Here is a 14108-nt window from a genome sequence, read left to right on the forward strand (position 1 = left end):
TCAGTTTCAGAAAGCTTTTGAGTGATTAGCCTCCAGGGAGGAAATATGGAAATTGAATGGCTATACATTGACATGTAGAGTTCTGTAATGGATTAGAAACAGGTTTAGAAATAGGTTGTCTGCACTATAAGCTAGGTGTATGATTTCCCCTGCTTGCATGCACATACCCACCACTTTCAGGCAGGTTTGTATTCAGCATAGCTAAGCCAGTGCTCTCTGTGAGAGCTAGTGTGGGTATGTACTTGGCAAGAATATGTTCCGCCTACGCTGCTGCTGCTGCTACCCATGCAACCATTGCTGTGCTTCTATTGATACTTACACTTACGCTTTGCGCCTCCAACTGCAAACAATAGACCCAGTAGAAACCAACACATTTTTCAACCAGATGTTTTCCTTGGGTTTAAAGAAGCAAGTCTCATGACAGCACCAGTCCTGACACTTCATTCCCCATGCTGAGGGTGTTGGTTGCCAGAATTCCTGCAAGATCCCAAATACCATCCCTAACAAATGGCACAAGCTCAGGGAATTTAGTGTCTTCTGGTCCTCTGCTCCTGCTGTAGACCCTCTGTGTGTTTAAAAGGGCAGTATTACAATGAAAAATAATAGGAATTAGTTCCATGACCACACAGGTCCAGATGAAAACTAAAGCTGTCATCCAAAAACTGGACAGTTGCAATTTTCCACTGAAAAAGCAGACATTTTACGAAGAGTTTAGAAAATTCCATTTTTTCCAAAGATACTTCTGATATAAAGTGTTCTACCAGCCATAGCTGGGACACTCTTCATGTGTCTATGCAACATCAAAATGCAAGTTATTTGTAGTAGTACTTTTTGGGGCAAAGAGCAGCGCTAACCATTTCCTCCGAGTTACCCATTTACTGTCTGTTTCATGCAAGTCTAATCTTGCACATTTCCAAGAGATGTTTAGAGGCTACCAAAAGATTTTACTGTGAAACATTCAAGACTATAATGGAATTTGGTCTTCTTAAGTTTGTTTTAAACAAATAGAAAAAAAAGGATAAACATTTTAAGGTCTACATCAGTCACTGATGAAAAATAATGAAATTCATATACAAATCTTCATAATCTACAAGGATCATTTATGAAAATCTGCATGAACTTTCTTGGCTACAGACTACTGATACTATTAGACTCCTATGGAGTTGCCTTGTTTCAATTCACTTGTCAATTGGTTCATGGATACAAAGGAGCGAACGGGGGAGGGGGGAGAAATCAAGGATTTAGATTTTATTCTAAATCACAAACCACTATGTGCATTCTGCCACTTTATTTCACTGAAGAGAGTACTTTGTTAACTGAATGCAGGTTATATGCACAATTCACTAATTGATATTACATAGACATAGCGTAAAATACGCAAAATGTTAACATAAGTTTAATCAGACATGCAGGATCCTGTTTTACCGTGGTCCAACTCTATTCTTGAATGCTTTCAAAGATTTTCTCATCATTGGTGCAATTTCTTCAAAGGAAAACATTTTAATTAGAATTATAGTTGTATAATACTCAACACAAACTCAAATATGATTAACGATATTATCAACCAAATAGAAATAGTACAGGGGAATTATTCTGCAACTGCTTACTTTTGACCGTTTTTTTTATATCCTGACTCACTCCACTTGAGTAAGTGCTGGAGCTTCCATTTGTTACGTTGCTAGTAGTTGCATTTCGGCTTGGTGAGGTGTTATTTCGGTCTCTGCTTTCTGGAGTCTTAGTTCTATCAAAAATAACCAAAATGGGAGCAGGGGGAGAAAGTTCAGGTTAAAAACCTCACAGGGATTTAAGTCATTAACACTGACCTGTTCAGAAAAACATTCACTTAAGATTATGAAACAGAAGTTTCAGGAAAAAAAGTCATCAGATCATATTGTTTACAATAATCTGACCCACCTTGTCTCCAAGAGATTATAAGGGCCATATTTTAGATGATGTCCATATTTTAAACAGGAATGTGTTTCATCAGTACTTCATTCTTTCACCCAAATTTATTTTCTACTGAAAGTTAATAGTAAAGACGATAAAACCAATCACAGTTCAGTGACCACAGTTCATGTCAGATGGCTAGTCATTAAGTCCTTTAGAACTAGTGCTTCAATTTAGCTTTTACAGTTTTTTGAATTTGGTTTGCGGGTACCTAGTTAAAAGCAACTGAACACAAGCAACCCTATGTGCTAAAAAGGTCAGTCCACAATGCTAAATGAAAAGATTTCCCTTTTAGTGCCACCTTTTTACCAGCACTAAACTTTAATCAGTTTCAAATGTTAGACAACCTACAGAACAGTGTTTATTATTGTGTCTATTTTTATATCCTTTCTAGCAACATATTGGTTTTAACCTGAAAAATAATGGGGTATTTCAACTATCCCCATATTCACTGGGTATATGTCACTGCTAAATGTGAAGTAGAGAAAAGTTTTACACCATAAATGACTGCTTCTTGGAGCAGTTAGCTAGTCCTGGAATCCAGAAAGGGGGAAGCAATTCTTCATTTAGTCTTAAGTGCAGCAAAAGGATCTAGTCCAAAAAGCAAATATAGCTAAACTGCTTTGTAATAGCAACCACAATATAAATTAAAATTTAACATCTGTTGATGGTGGGGGAGACACCAAAGAAGCCCACTGCAATAACATTCAACTTCAGAAAGAGGAACTACACAAAAATGAGGAAGCTAGTTAAATGGAAATTAAGAGGCACAGGCACAAGAGTGAAATGCCTGCAAGCTGCAGAGAAACAAACAAAACAAAAAAAGCCATAATAGAGGCTCAAAATTAAATGTATATCCCAAATTATAAAACAGAGAACCAAAAATGTGCCTCCACCACTAAACAAAAGTAAAAAGTGGTTACAGGCAAAAAGGCATCCTTTACAAAAACTGGAAGTTAAATCCTACTGAGGAAAACAGAAAGGAGCATAAGCTCTGGAAAATCAAGTATAATTACATAGGCCCAAAAAAGAATTTGAAGAGCAACTAGCCAAAGACCCAAAAATTAATTGCAATTTGCTTTTAAGTACATCAGAAGCAAGAAGCCTGCCAAACAATCAATGCGGCCACTGGATAATCAAGATGTTAAAGGAGCATTCAAGGAAGATAACGTGATTGCAGACAAGCTAAATGAATTCTTTGGATTACCGTCAGAGGATGCGAGGGGGATTCCCACACCTGAGCCACTCTTTAGGTGACAAATCTGAGAAACTGTCCCAGATTGAGGTATCAGTATAGTTGGTTTTGGAACAAACAGATAAATTTAACTATAGTAAGTCACTAGGATCAGACTATATTCACCCAAAAGTTCTGAAGGAACTCAAATCTGCAATTTCATAACTAGTAACTGTGGTATATAACCTAATCACTTAAATCAGTTTCTGTACCAGATGACTGGAGGACAGCCAACGTGATGCCAATTTAAAAAAAAAAAAAAACAACAACAGTTCCAGAGGTAATCATTGCAATGACAGGCCAGTAAGCCTGACTTCAGTACCAGGCAAATTGGTTCAAAATTATAGTAAAGTACAGAATTATCTCAGATTAATATGATATGTTGGGGAAGACTCAATTACAGCTTTTGTAATGGGAAAAACATGTCTCACTGGTCCATTAGAATTCTTTGCGGGGTGGGGGGGGTGTCAAACATGTGAAGTAGGGTAGTCCAATGGATCTAGTACTTTGACTTTCAGACAAGGTCCCTCCCCAAAAACTTTTATCCCATGACTGCTTAGTTTGCTTAAGAGGGAAGGGCCTCTCATGATTCAGTAACTCGTTACGAGAAAACAAAGGGTAGGGATAAATGGTTAGTTTTCAGACTGGAGAGAGGCAAATAGTGGGAGTCTATATTGGGACCAGAACTCAGATTGTTCAACGATTGATAAATGATCTGGAGAAAGGGGTAAACGGTGATGTGGCAAAAATTTGCCGATACAAAACTACTCAAGATAGTTAAGTCCAAAGAGGACTGTGAAAAGCTACAAAGGGATCTCACAAAACTGAGTGACTGGGCAACAAAATGGCAGATGAAATTCAATGTTGATAAATGCAAAGTAATGCACATTGGAAAACATAATCCCAACTATACATATAAAATGATGGGATCTAAATTAGTTGTTACCACTCATGAAAGATCTTAGAGTCATTGCACATAGTTCTCTGAAAACATCTGCTCAATGTGCAGCAGTCAATAAAGGCGAGTTGTTAGAAACCATTAGAGAAAAGGATAGACATAAAATATATTGCCTCTATATAAATCCATGGTACCTCTATACTTTGAGTACTGTGTGCAATTTTGGTCACCCCATCAAAAAAAAGAAGGGCAGAGAAGGGAAACAAAAATCCATTAGGGGTATGGAACTGCTTCTATCAGAGGAGAGAGTAAAAGGACTGGGATTTTTCAGCTTGGAAAAGAGATGATTAAAAGGGGATATGACAGAGGTCTAACACATCACGACTGATGTAGAGAAAGGACTGGTGTATTTACTCCTTCACATTACACAAACCACCATAGGTCACCCAATGAAATTAATAGGCAGCAAGTTTAAAAACAAAAAACTTAAGGAAGTACTTCTTCACACCAGGCACAGTCAACCTGTGGAACTTGTTGCTAAGGGATGTTGTGAAGGCCAACACTATAACGAGGTTCAGAAAAGAATTAGACAAATGCCTGGAGAATAGGTCCATCAATGTCTATTAGCTAAGATGATCAGAGATACAAAGCCATGCTCCGAGTGTCCCTGATTGCGAGAAGCTACGAGTAGGATCATTTGATGATTGCCTGTTCTGTTAATTCCCTCTGAAGTACCTGGCATTGGCCACTGTTGGAAGACAGGATACTGGACTAGACAGACTGGTCTGACCCAGTATGGCCATTATGTTTCTATTGACAAAAACACTGGTTTCCTATAAATATAATGCAATGATACATAAGGAACATTGAAAGACAACTCAATTTTTTTCCAGTTAAAATATATTGGTTGATTGACAGCCACTATCAAAAGCTGCTCATCTTTTATAAATTTAAATGTATGCACTGAATAATGAATTATGTGCTTTTCAGAAGTAGGAAGAGCTGGACACCAAAGACAAAAAAGGAGATCCTAACAAAATGGTGGCACATGAGCGTGGACCGCCATCAGGACAAAGTTCAAGAAGATCTCAGATAGCCAAGTCCTACTGCATTAGACATTTAAAACCAACAGTGCAAGCTGAGTCATTCCAGCTTTTAGACTTACAGGCAGATAGCGTTAGAGACACTCCACTACACTCCAGATTGCACAAATCAGTGATTAAATGTGCTACTGCGTTCCCTGAACTGCAAGCAACAGAGAAATCCTCTTAAAAAGGAACTGTAGCAGTTGAGACTGTGCCAAGAAGGCCCATGTTTCTCCTGTAAGGCAACAGGATAAATGACTACATTGTGTAAACTGCACAACAGGAAAGAACACTTTCATCCAAGTCTGACAAAAGGAGATTTCCGTAGAGGGCATGGTCAAAAGTGGTGCCAAGATTAGTAATCTAACTCACTATATATGAGCAAATCTCAGTGCTCAAGAGTATGTCTACACTACCCACCGGTTCAGCAGGAAGTGATTGATCTATCGGGGAATCGATTTATCACGTCTAGTGTAGACGTGATAAAAATCGATCCCCAATCGCTCTGCTGTTGACTCTGGAACTCCACCACAGTGAGAGGCGGAAGCGGAGATGATAGGGGAGTGGCAGCCATCGATTCCACACCATGAGGACGTGAAGTAAGTGATTCTAAGTTGATCTAAGATACGCAGCTTCAGCTACGCTACTCTCATAGCGGAGGTTGCGTATCTTAGATTGATTTCCCTCCTCCCACAGCATAGACCAGGCCCAAGATAGATAAAGCAAGCCCACCGTTATCCAGCAGCAACTCTTCCAATTTTGTAGCCCCAGACATCCATCTGACAACACTATCCAGGTCAGAAACAGAAATATAAAAAAGCACACAAAGCAAGATGCAGAGTTGCAGACAGTCATCTTTGAAGGATCCTATGTTTCCACTCCTTCAGTGATGAAAACGGTCCACCCCTACTGATTGGTAGTTCCAGACATTCCCTTAGCTACCAAGACAGCAACTCATAGTCAAGGGCATCAACAGCTGCTGAGATCCAGCATGACCAGAGCTGCCAGCTGTGTTAAATTCATAACGGGAGATGACTTGTGATTATTATGTAGGGTCATAACATAAAAGAAAGTTTGGACTCTAAGTAGAATATCAGGTAACACCAATGTGATCTGTAAAGAACAGACCCACTTCTCCAGCTAAGGGAAGGGTGACCTCAGTATTGGAGTTTGAGGGAAAGAGATGAAGTTGGGGTACACTACAGACAAATAATTCCTAAAACGTAAGTTTATATTTCCGATGTTTTTAAAGTATTTCAACTAAAACCCAAAAAACCACAATAGTTACAGTTTAGCTGCATTCTTTCATACAAAGGTTTTGCTGGTAACATTCATTTACTGACATGGCCAGCATGAAGTCATCTAATCTCAAATCACAGTGCACTAACAGTGTACTTACTTGCCCTTTTCGATGGGGTGAAGCTGAACAATAGGTCCAGCTGTCCCATAGATCTCTTGCTGCCGCCGAACATTTCTCGGTGGTTTTGCTACACTATGTATGTAAGCCAGTTTAACTTGTCGCCCTAATATAGAAACAAGGGGAAGGGCATTTTTAGAAGTTAAATATCAAAAAACTTTCTAAGAAAAGAAAAAACATTTTAAAGATTCAACAATGACAGCGTGGCAATGTGATTTCCAACATTTAATGAAAAATGTTAAACAGTGACAGGTTTATAAAATTTTACATCACGTACCAACTGAACAATGACAAAGTAATATTACAGAATGTGCACACTCTTCACAGAGACAATGTCTGGGATGGTCCCAATGATAGCCCGTGCAATATAGGAAATGGACAGCTTTGGCTCCTGAGCTCTAAACCATCAAGATCAGACATTTTGGTGTAAACATGAATCAGTTACATGAATGAATCTTGTGTGCAACCTTTAAAAGCATTTGAAGGCAAAGGAATAGCAATCACCTCTCCCTGAGATGAGCTTTTATTCATATTAACTGCAATTTAAAAAATAAATAAAATACTAAAATAATAAATTATAAAAATCACTAAATCCTACACAGTGCATTTCTGAAAATTTGAAAATGTAGGGGGGTGGGTGGGCGTTAAAGGAAAAGTTACCTGTAGATTTTATTTACCTTTAGGTTTTTCAGACTGAGCTGAAATAATATTTTTTGTGAGGGTCTTTAGTTTTTCTTCTCTCTGACTGAAGAGCCGCACATACATTTCACGCCACGACTCATATTCCAGGAGATGTTCGTTTTTAAAATCCCTTTGGCAATGTTTCTTCCACAAATGATCAGACTCTTCTATAAATGTCTTTTGAAGCAAAAAGGTAATTAACAATGCTTAAAGACTTATGGTAACATTTTCAAGAGCACCTATAGGACTTAGGCACCCAACTCCTATACATATTCAAAGAGATTTTAGGATCCTAAATCACACAGGCACTTTTGAAAATGTTATCCTCCGTTTACATTGCTTCAAGACTGAGGAGCAAGCCAAAGAAACTCTAGTAAACATTTCTCACCATGTGCCATAACATTCAGAAAGCATAACAAGCCACATTCAGCAACATCTAATGTATCCATTGGTCACAGGTTAGATTAAAGTTTGTTTCATTATACTGTAGACAAAGATGGTTATTAGCTAAAATTTTCAAACTTGAGTGCCTAAAGCTGGGCATCTAAAGAAGAGTGGCTTGATTTTCCAAGAGTACTAAGTATCCAGAAATGCAGTTCAGAAATAAGATCATGTAATTGTCCTCTTCTACATATGTGCATGGTGAAAGAGCTTCAGAGTTGAGGTTATTGCAGCAAGTTTACCTTTGATATTTCCTGATGTGTGCTTCATTCTGCAACCTTAACTATTTTTCTCTTGGGAATACATACACCTCTACCTTGATATAACGCTGTCCTCGAAAGCCAAAAAAAAAAAACTTACCATGTTATAGGTGAAACCGCGTCATATCGAACTTCCTTTGATCCACTGGAGTGTGCAGCCCCGCCCCGGAGCACTGCTTTAATGCATTATATCCTAATTTGTGTTACATCGGGTCATGTTATATCAGGGTAGACGTGTAGATAATTGAAATAGCTGGAACACATGATAGTATTTGAAATCTGTTGTGTCTCCTTCCTTTTTTATTTTAGGGGCAAAAGTAAATGTGTGTCCTATGCTTGCTTTCCTGATTCACCCCTAGTAACAACCTTGGTGCTTCAGATCCTGACATACAGTGAAGAAGCCAGGAGGCATGACAATGACAGTAGAACTAAGAAATCACAGTGATGGGTGATTAGGGTAGACTGTATAGATTCTCTTTTAACAGCTATAAGGAAGCCAGGGGAAGAAAAGACGGTTACTCACCTTTGTAACTGTTCTTCTTCGAGATGCGTTGCTCATATCCATTCTAGTTAGGTGTGCGCACCGCGCGTGCACATTCGTCGGAAAACTTTTACCCTAGCAACTCAGTGGGCTGGCAGGTCGCCCCCTAGAGTGGCGCCATCATGGTGCTCGATATATACCCCTGCCGGCCCATCCGCTCCTCAGTTCCTTCTTGCCGGCTACTCTGACAGTGGGGAAGGAGAGCGGGTGTGGAATGGATATGAGCAACACATCTCGAAGAACAACAGTTACAAAGGTGAGTAACCGTCTTTTCTTCGAGTGATTGCTCATATCCATTCCAGTTAGGTGAATCCCAAGCCTTACGTAGGCGGTGGGGTCGGAGTGAAATGTGGCAGAATGAAAACTGCTGCGCCAGAGGCTACAGCATCTCTTGACTGTTGAACCAGGGCATACTGCGAAGCAAAGGTATGGACCGAGGACCAATGGAGCTGCGCGACAGATCTTGTGGGTAGGAACACAAGCCAGCAAGGCGGCAGATGAAGCCTGAGCCCTGGTAGAATGCACGGTGATGTGGCTTGGGGAAATATGAGCCAAATCATAACAAGTGCAGATGTACGCCATCACCCAAGATGAGATCCTCTGAGAGGAAAACAAGCAAGCCTTCCCTTTGGTTTGCTACCGTGACAGAGCTGGGGCACCTTTCGAAATGGTTCTGTCAGCGCAATATAAATGTGAGCGCTCTACAGACATCCAGGGAGTGCAATTGTTGCGCCATTGCGTTGAGCTGTGGGTAACATGAAAGGCCGAAACCACCTTAGGGAGGAAAGCCGGGTGTGGTCGTAACTGCACCTTGTCTGTGTGAAACCTAGTGTACGGCGGAACCACCGTAAGAGCTCTGAGCTCGGAGACTCGTCTGGCCGATGTAACAGCTACGAGGAAAGCTGTCGTCCAAAACAGGTATAGCAGAGGGCCGGTCGCTAACGGCTCGAATGGGGGAGACATAAGTCTGGTTAAAACTAGTTTGAGGTCCCAGGTTGGGGCTGGGCGGCGCACCCGAGGGTGCAAGCGCTCCAAGCCCTTGAGGGACCTCGAACCCATAGAGTGTGAGAACACAGAACGTCCACCTTAGCCTGGCTGGAAGGTAGAGATGGCTGCCAAGTGTACCCTCAGCAATGATACCGCCAGGTCCTGCTGCTGAAGGCCAGAGGTAGGCCAACTAGAGGGGATCGAGACCTCAGTAGGAGCAAGATCGAGCTTATCGCACCTGTAGAAGAAACGCTTCCACTCGGCCAGGTACGATGACCAGGTGGAAGGCTTCCTGCCACCCCGGCTCAGTTATGCAGCAGCCACACCGTGAGGCGAAGAGGCTGCAGGTCCGGGTGACGAACCTGTCGTGGCCCTGAGTGATGAGGTCTGGGTGGGGTGGCAAGGTAATTGGATTGGTTATTGACAGGCCGAGCAACGTGGTGTATCAGTGCTGCCTGGACCACGCTGGAGTGATCATGATGATGCGCGCTCTGCCCCTGCGGAGTCTGAGCAGGACCTAATGAACCAGTGGGAACAGTGGGAAGGCATAAAGGAGTTGGCTTCTCCACGGCATCAGGAATGCGTCCAAGATCGATCCCGAGGAGAGACCTTGGAAGGAACAGAACATCTGGCATTTTCTGCTCTCGCGGTGAGTGAACAGGTCTATGTGAGGAAAAATCTCCACTTCTGGAAAACAGAACGCCTCACATGGGGCAGAGTGACCACTCGTAAGACAGGAAAGACCTGCTGAGTCAAAGCGCCAAGGCGTTCCGAACGCCTGGGAGAAAGGACGCCACCAGCTCCATCGAGTGGGCCATGCAAAAGTCCCAGAGATGGATGGCCTCCTGACAAAAGGGGGAGGACAATGTCCCTCCCTGGTTATTTATGAAGCACATGGCCGTTGTGTTGGCTGTAAACACCGAGATACCACGGCCTCGCAGCTGCCGCTGGAACCCCTGCCACGCCAGACGGACTACTCTCATTTTTGGGGCATTGATGTGGAATGCCAGCTCCCGAGAAGACCAAAGGCCTTAAGCTCGGAGGTGACCATGAACACTCGAGCAGAGAGATGACGCGTCCGTCGTCAGGGGCAGTGAGGGCTGGGGCGGATGGAACCGCACCCCTGCCCACACCAGGGAGGGAGTTAGCCACCACTCTAGGGAGCCTAAGGTGCTCGAGGGAACGGTGACTACCATGACCATTGGCTCCCTGTCCGGGCAGTACGCCGAGGGGAGCCGGACTTGGAGAGGACGGAGGCGGAGCTTGGCGTGTTTGGTTACAAACTTGCGGGCAGCCATCGACCCAGGAGACTGAGAAAAGTGCGAGCCGAGGTCGTTGGGAAAGTCTGCAGACCTCGGATGATTGTTGCCATCGCCTAAAGCTGCGGCTGTGGTAAGCAGGCTCCGGCTAGGTCGGAGACCAGGATAGCCCCTAGGAAGTCCAACCTCTGCGTGGGAACCAGAGTGGATTGCTCTATAGTAATCATCAGGCCTAGACCTGTGAATAAGACCGTGACGATGCTCATGTACTGAGTGGTTTGTGTCTCGGAGTCTCCTCGGATAAGCGAATCGTCCAGATATGGAAAAAATGCATATCCGACATCAGCGAAGGTAGGCGGTGACTACGGCCATACACTTGGACAATATCTGTGGGGCTGTAGAAAGGCCAAACAGCAGGACCATAAACCAGAAGTATGGATGGTTGGCTAGAAAGCGGAGATATCTCCAGTGCGGAGGGAAGATGGCGATGTGAAAGTACGCGTCCATCATATCGAGGGCGGCATAGCAGTCCCCAGGAGGCAAGGATGAGATAATGGTTCCCAGGGATACCATGCGGAACTTCAACCTTATCCTAACTAAACTGGTTGAGTCCGCGCAGGACTAGGAAGGTCTGAGACCTCCGTTCGAGTGGGGGGCTAGGGCATAACGGGAGTTGCCCCTTGCCCCTTTCGTCCGTCGGCGTCTGCACATCTTGTATGAGGAATTGCTCGTGAGAGGGGTCCCTGAAGGGGGACAGGGTTGGAACAAATTAGAGGTGGTACTCATGCTCCACCGTGCGCAGGACCCAGCGATCTGAAATTAACTGGGGCCACGCCAGGAGAAAGTGGGATTGGGATCCCGGCCTGTGACTGGTACACCGCCCTCAGGCGCACCTTGGGAGGTTCGTCTTTGGTCCCAGTGGTAATTGTGAGGGACCTTGACCTTGGCCTCGCCGTTTGCCAAAGTCCTGTCTCTGGTTAGGCACAGAGTATGGCGGCTGGGGACAAAAAGGCCTGCGTTTGGTCGCTGGCATATGCATGCTGAGAGAGCGCGTTAGGACCCTATTGTCCATCAGGCTTCGCAGCCTGGGGCTGTCTTTGCCATGAAGAGGCCTTTACCAACAAAGGGTAAGTCCTGAATGGCATACTGCAGCTCCAGCCAGAGGTTTGAAACCTGAAGCCATGAGATGCACCTCATGGCAACACCAAAGGCCAGAGTCCTGGCTGCTGAGTCTGCTGCGTCCAACGAGGCCTGGAGGGACGCTCTAGGTACCCTTCCCCCCCCCCCCCGTCCTCCAAGACGGCAGCGAACTCTTGGCGGGAGTTTTGAGGGAGAAACTCCCTAAACTAAACTACCGTCACCCAGGTGCTATAATTATAGCAGCTAAGCAAGGCTGGTTGCTTTGCTACCCAGAGCTGCAGGGCCTCTGCAGAGTACACCTGGTGGCCAAGTAGGTTCATTCGCCGAGCCTCCTTCGGTTTCGGGGCTGGTGCCTGGTGGCCATGCCAATCCCTCTCCTTAACAGACTGAACGACTAGTGAGCAGAAAGGAGGACGGACAGACGAGTAGTCGTACCCCTTAGAGGGCACCATACCGGGTCCTCTACCTAGGGACCTCCTCCACCTCAGGTTGCCTGAGCATAAGATCTGCGCACGTGGGATGACACGGATGCATGTCTGGATGGCCATGGAGGTACTAAAAAAAGGCATGGGCAGAGTCTGACTCTATCGGACCTTGCCCAACTCGGCACCGGGGACAGGCACCAGGAGGCGTACCGGTACCTGGAACGAGATCCAGACCTGCAACCAGAATGGTGCCGGGAGGTCGACCGAGATCGAGGCTCGGGGAGAGGCTACGGGAGTCACGGTACCTGTCGCGGTGCCGGGAGTCGGAACGGTGCCGATAGTAGCGGGTCGGCGAACGGGATACCGACCGGTGCGGCGAGTGGGACCAGTACCGAGGAGGAAAACAGCACCGGGACTGCAAGTGGTGTCGGGTGTGCCGACGGGATCTGGAGCGTCTGCGGGACCGTGATCATGAATGGTGCCGCTCTGCTGTGCCGACAGAGGACGGTCAAATGAAGAGACTGTATTACCCACACCAGCGGTGCCGGGGTCAGGCAGCATTGACTGTCATGGCAATGAGATCCCTCGCTGTTGGTAATGTGTCCGACGTAGAGGGAACAGCAGGCTCAACCACAGTGCATACTGGGGAGCTGTCAGGCACCAGATTCGACGGCCCTCGTGGGACCGGGATCGACGGTACCGAGGTCGTCAAAGCCTCGGTAGGTGTTGGTGCCGGGTGATCTGACTTAGACGAGCTCTCTGGCTGTGGTGCAGTTGGCATGGAAGCAGCAGGAGCAGAGAGCTCAACTACGGCGCGTGCCGGGGAGCCGTCAGGCACCGGATTTGACGGCCCTTGTGGGACCGGGATCAACGATGCCGACGTCGTCGGTGCCTCCGCAGGTGTCGGTGCCGGGCGATCCGACTTAGACGAGCTCTCTGGCTGCGATGCAGGTGGCACGGAAGCAGCAGGAGCAGGGGGCTCAACCACGGCACGTGCCGGGGAGCCGTCAGGCACCAGCAGGAATTGTAGGCTCTCTCGACCTTGGAGGGAGGGAGCGGTGCCGAGTTGATGCCGGCGACGGCTGGTGCCGAAAGGCCTTGCCAGTACCGGCGGGGTCCAGTGCCGAGGAGGCGCTTCTGCTAGCCGCTTGATCATCGCTCGGTGCCAAAGGTGGAGGGGTAAGTGAAAGTCCCACTCCTTTTTGTTCTCGGCTTAAAAGCCTTGCAAATGGGGCACTTAGCTGTCAAGTGTGATTCCCCGAGGCACTTCAAACAGGAGTCGTGTGGATCTCCCGTCGGCGTCGGCATCGGCTTCTGGCAGGCTGAGCCCATTTTAAAACCCGGTGAGCCGTGCATGGGCTCCAGCACCGGGTGCGGGGAAGAGGCTACTTCCTGAACCCCGCTAACTATTACTAAACTAACTATGTTAGCAAAGAAAAAATGTATAACTATACAAATATATATATAAAAAAGGATTATAAACGCATAATTATGTACACGAGAACTACGAGTAGCTAGGGAAGTGGAGGTCAGCTAAGCCGCGCTCCACGGTTCCAACGACCGACATGGGCGGTAAGAAGGAACTGAGGAGCGGGTGGGCCGGCAGGGGTATATATTGAGCACCATGACGGCGCCACTCTAGGGGGCGACCTGCCAGCCCACTGAGTTGCTAGGGTAAAAGTTTTCCGACGAATGTGCACACGCGGCGCACACACCTAACTGGAATGGATATGAGCAATCACTCGAAGAAGAACCTTTATTCCCTGCCTGGTTCCAAGCTAAGAGTAATAAAA

The 14108-nt window shown here is 45.6% G+C and overlaps 1 protein-coding gene across 1 annotated transcript in view; it reads right to left on the reverse strand.

Moving 5' to 3' along the window:
* Positions 1 to 1277: 1277 nt before the first annotated feature.
* LOC127049646 (elongin-A-like) overlaps positions 1278 to 14108 on the reverse strand; it is a 49267-nt gene continuing 36436 nt past the window's right edge. The window contains exons 8-11 of the mRNA XM_050950781.1: positions 7259 to 7439; positions 6564 to 6687; positions 1608 to 1741; positions 1278 to 1483 (exon numbers count right to left, since the gene is read on the reverse strand). Of these exons, the coding sequence (XP_050806738.1) occupies positions 1422 to 1483; positions 1608 to 1741; positions 6564 to 6687; positions 7259 to 7439 (501 nt within the window). The 3' untranslated portion in view covers positions 1278 to 1421. The remainder of the gene's footprint in view (positions 1484 to 1607; positions 1742 to 6563; positions 6688 to 7258; positions 7440 to 14108) is intronic.

This window comes from Gopherus flavomarginatus, chromosome 4, assembly GCF_025201925.1.
Source record: "Gopherus flavomarginatus isolate rGopFla2 chromosome 4, rGopFla2.mat.asm, whole genome shotgun sequence".
NCBI lineage: Eukaryota > Metazoa > Chordata > Testudines > Testudinidae > Gopherus > Gopherus flavomarginatus.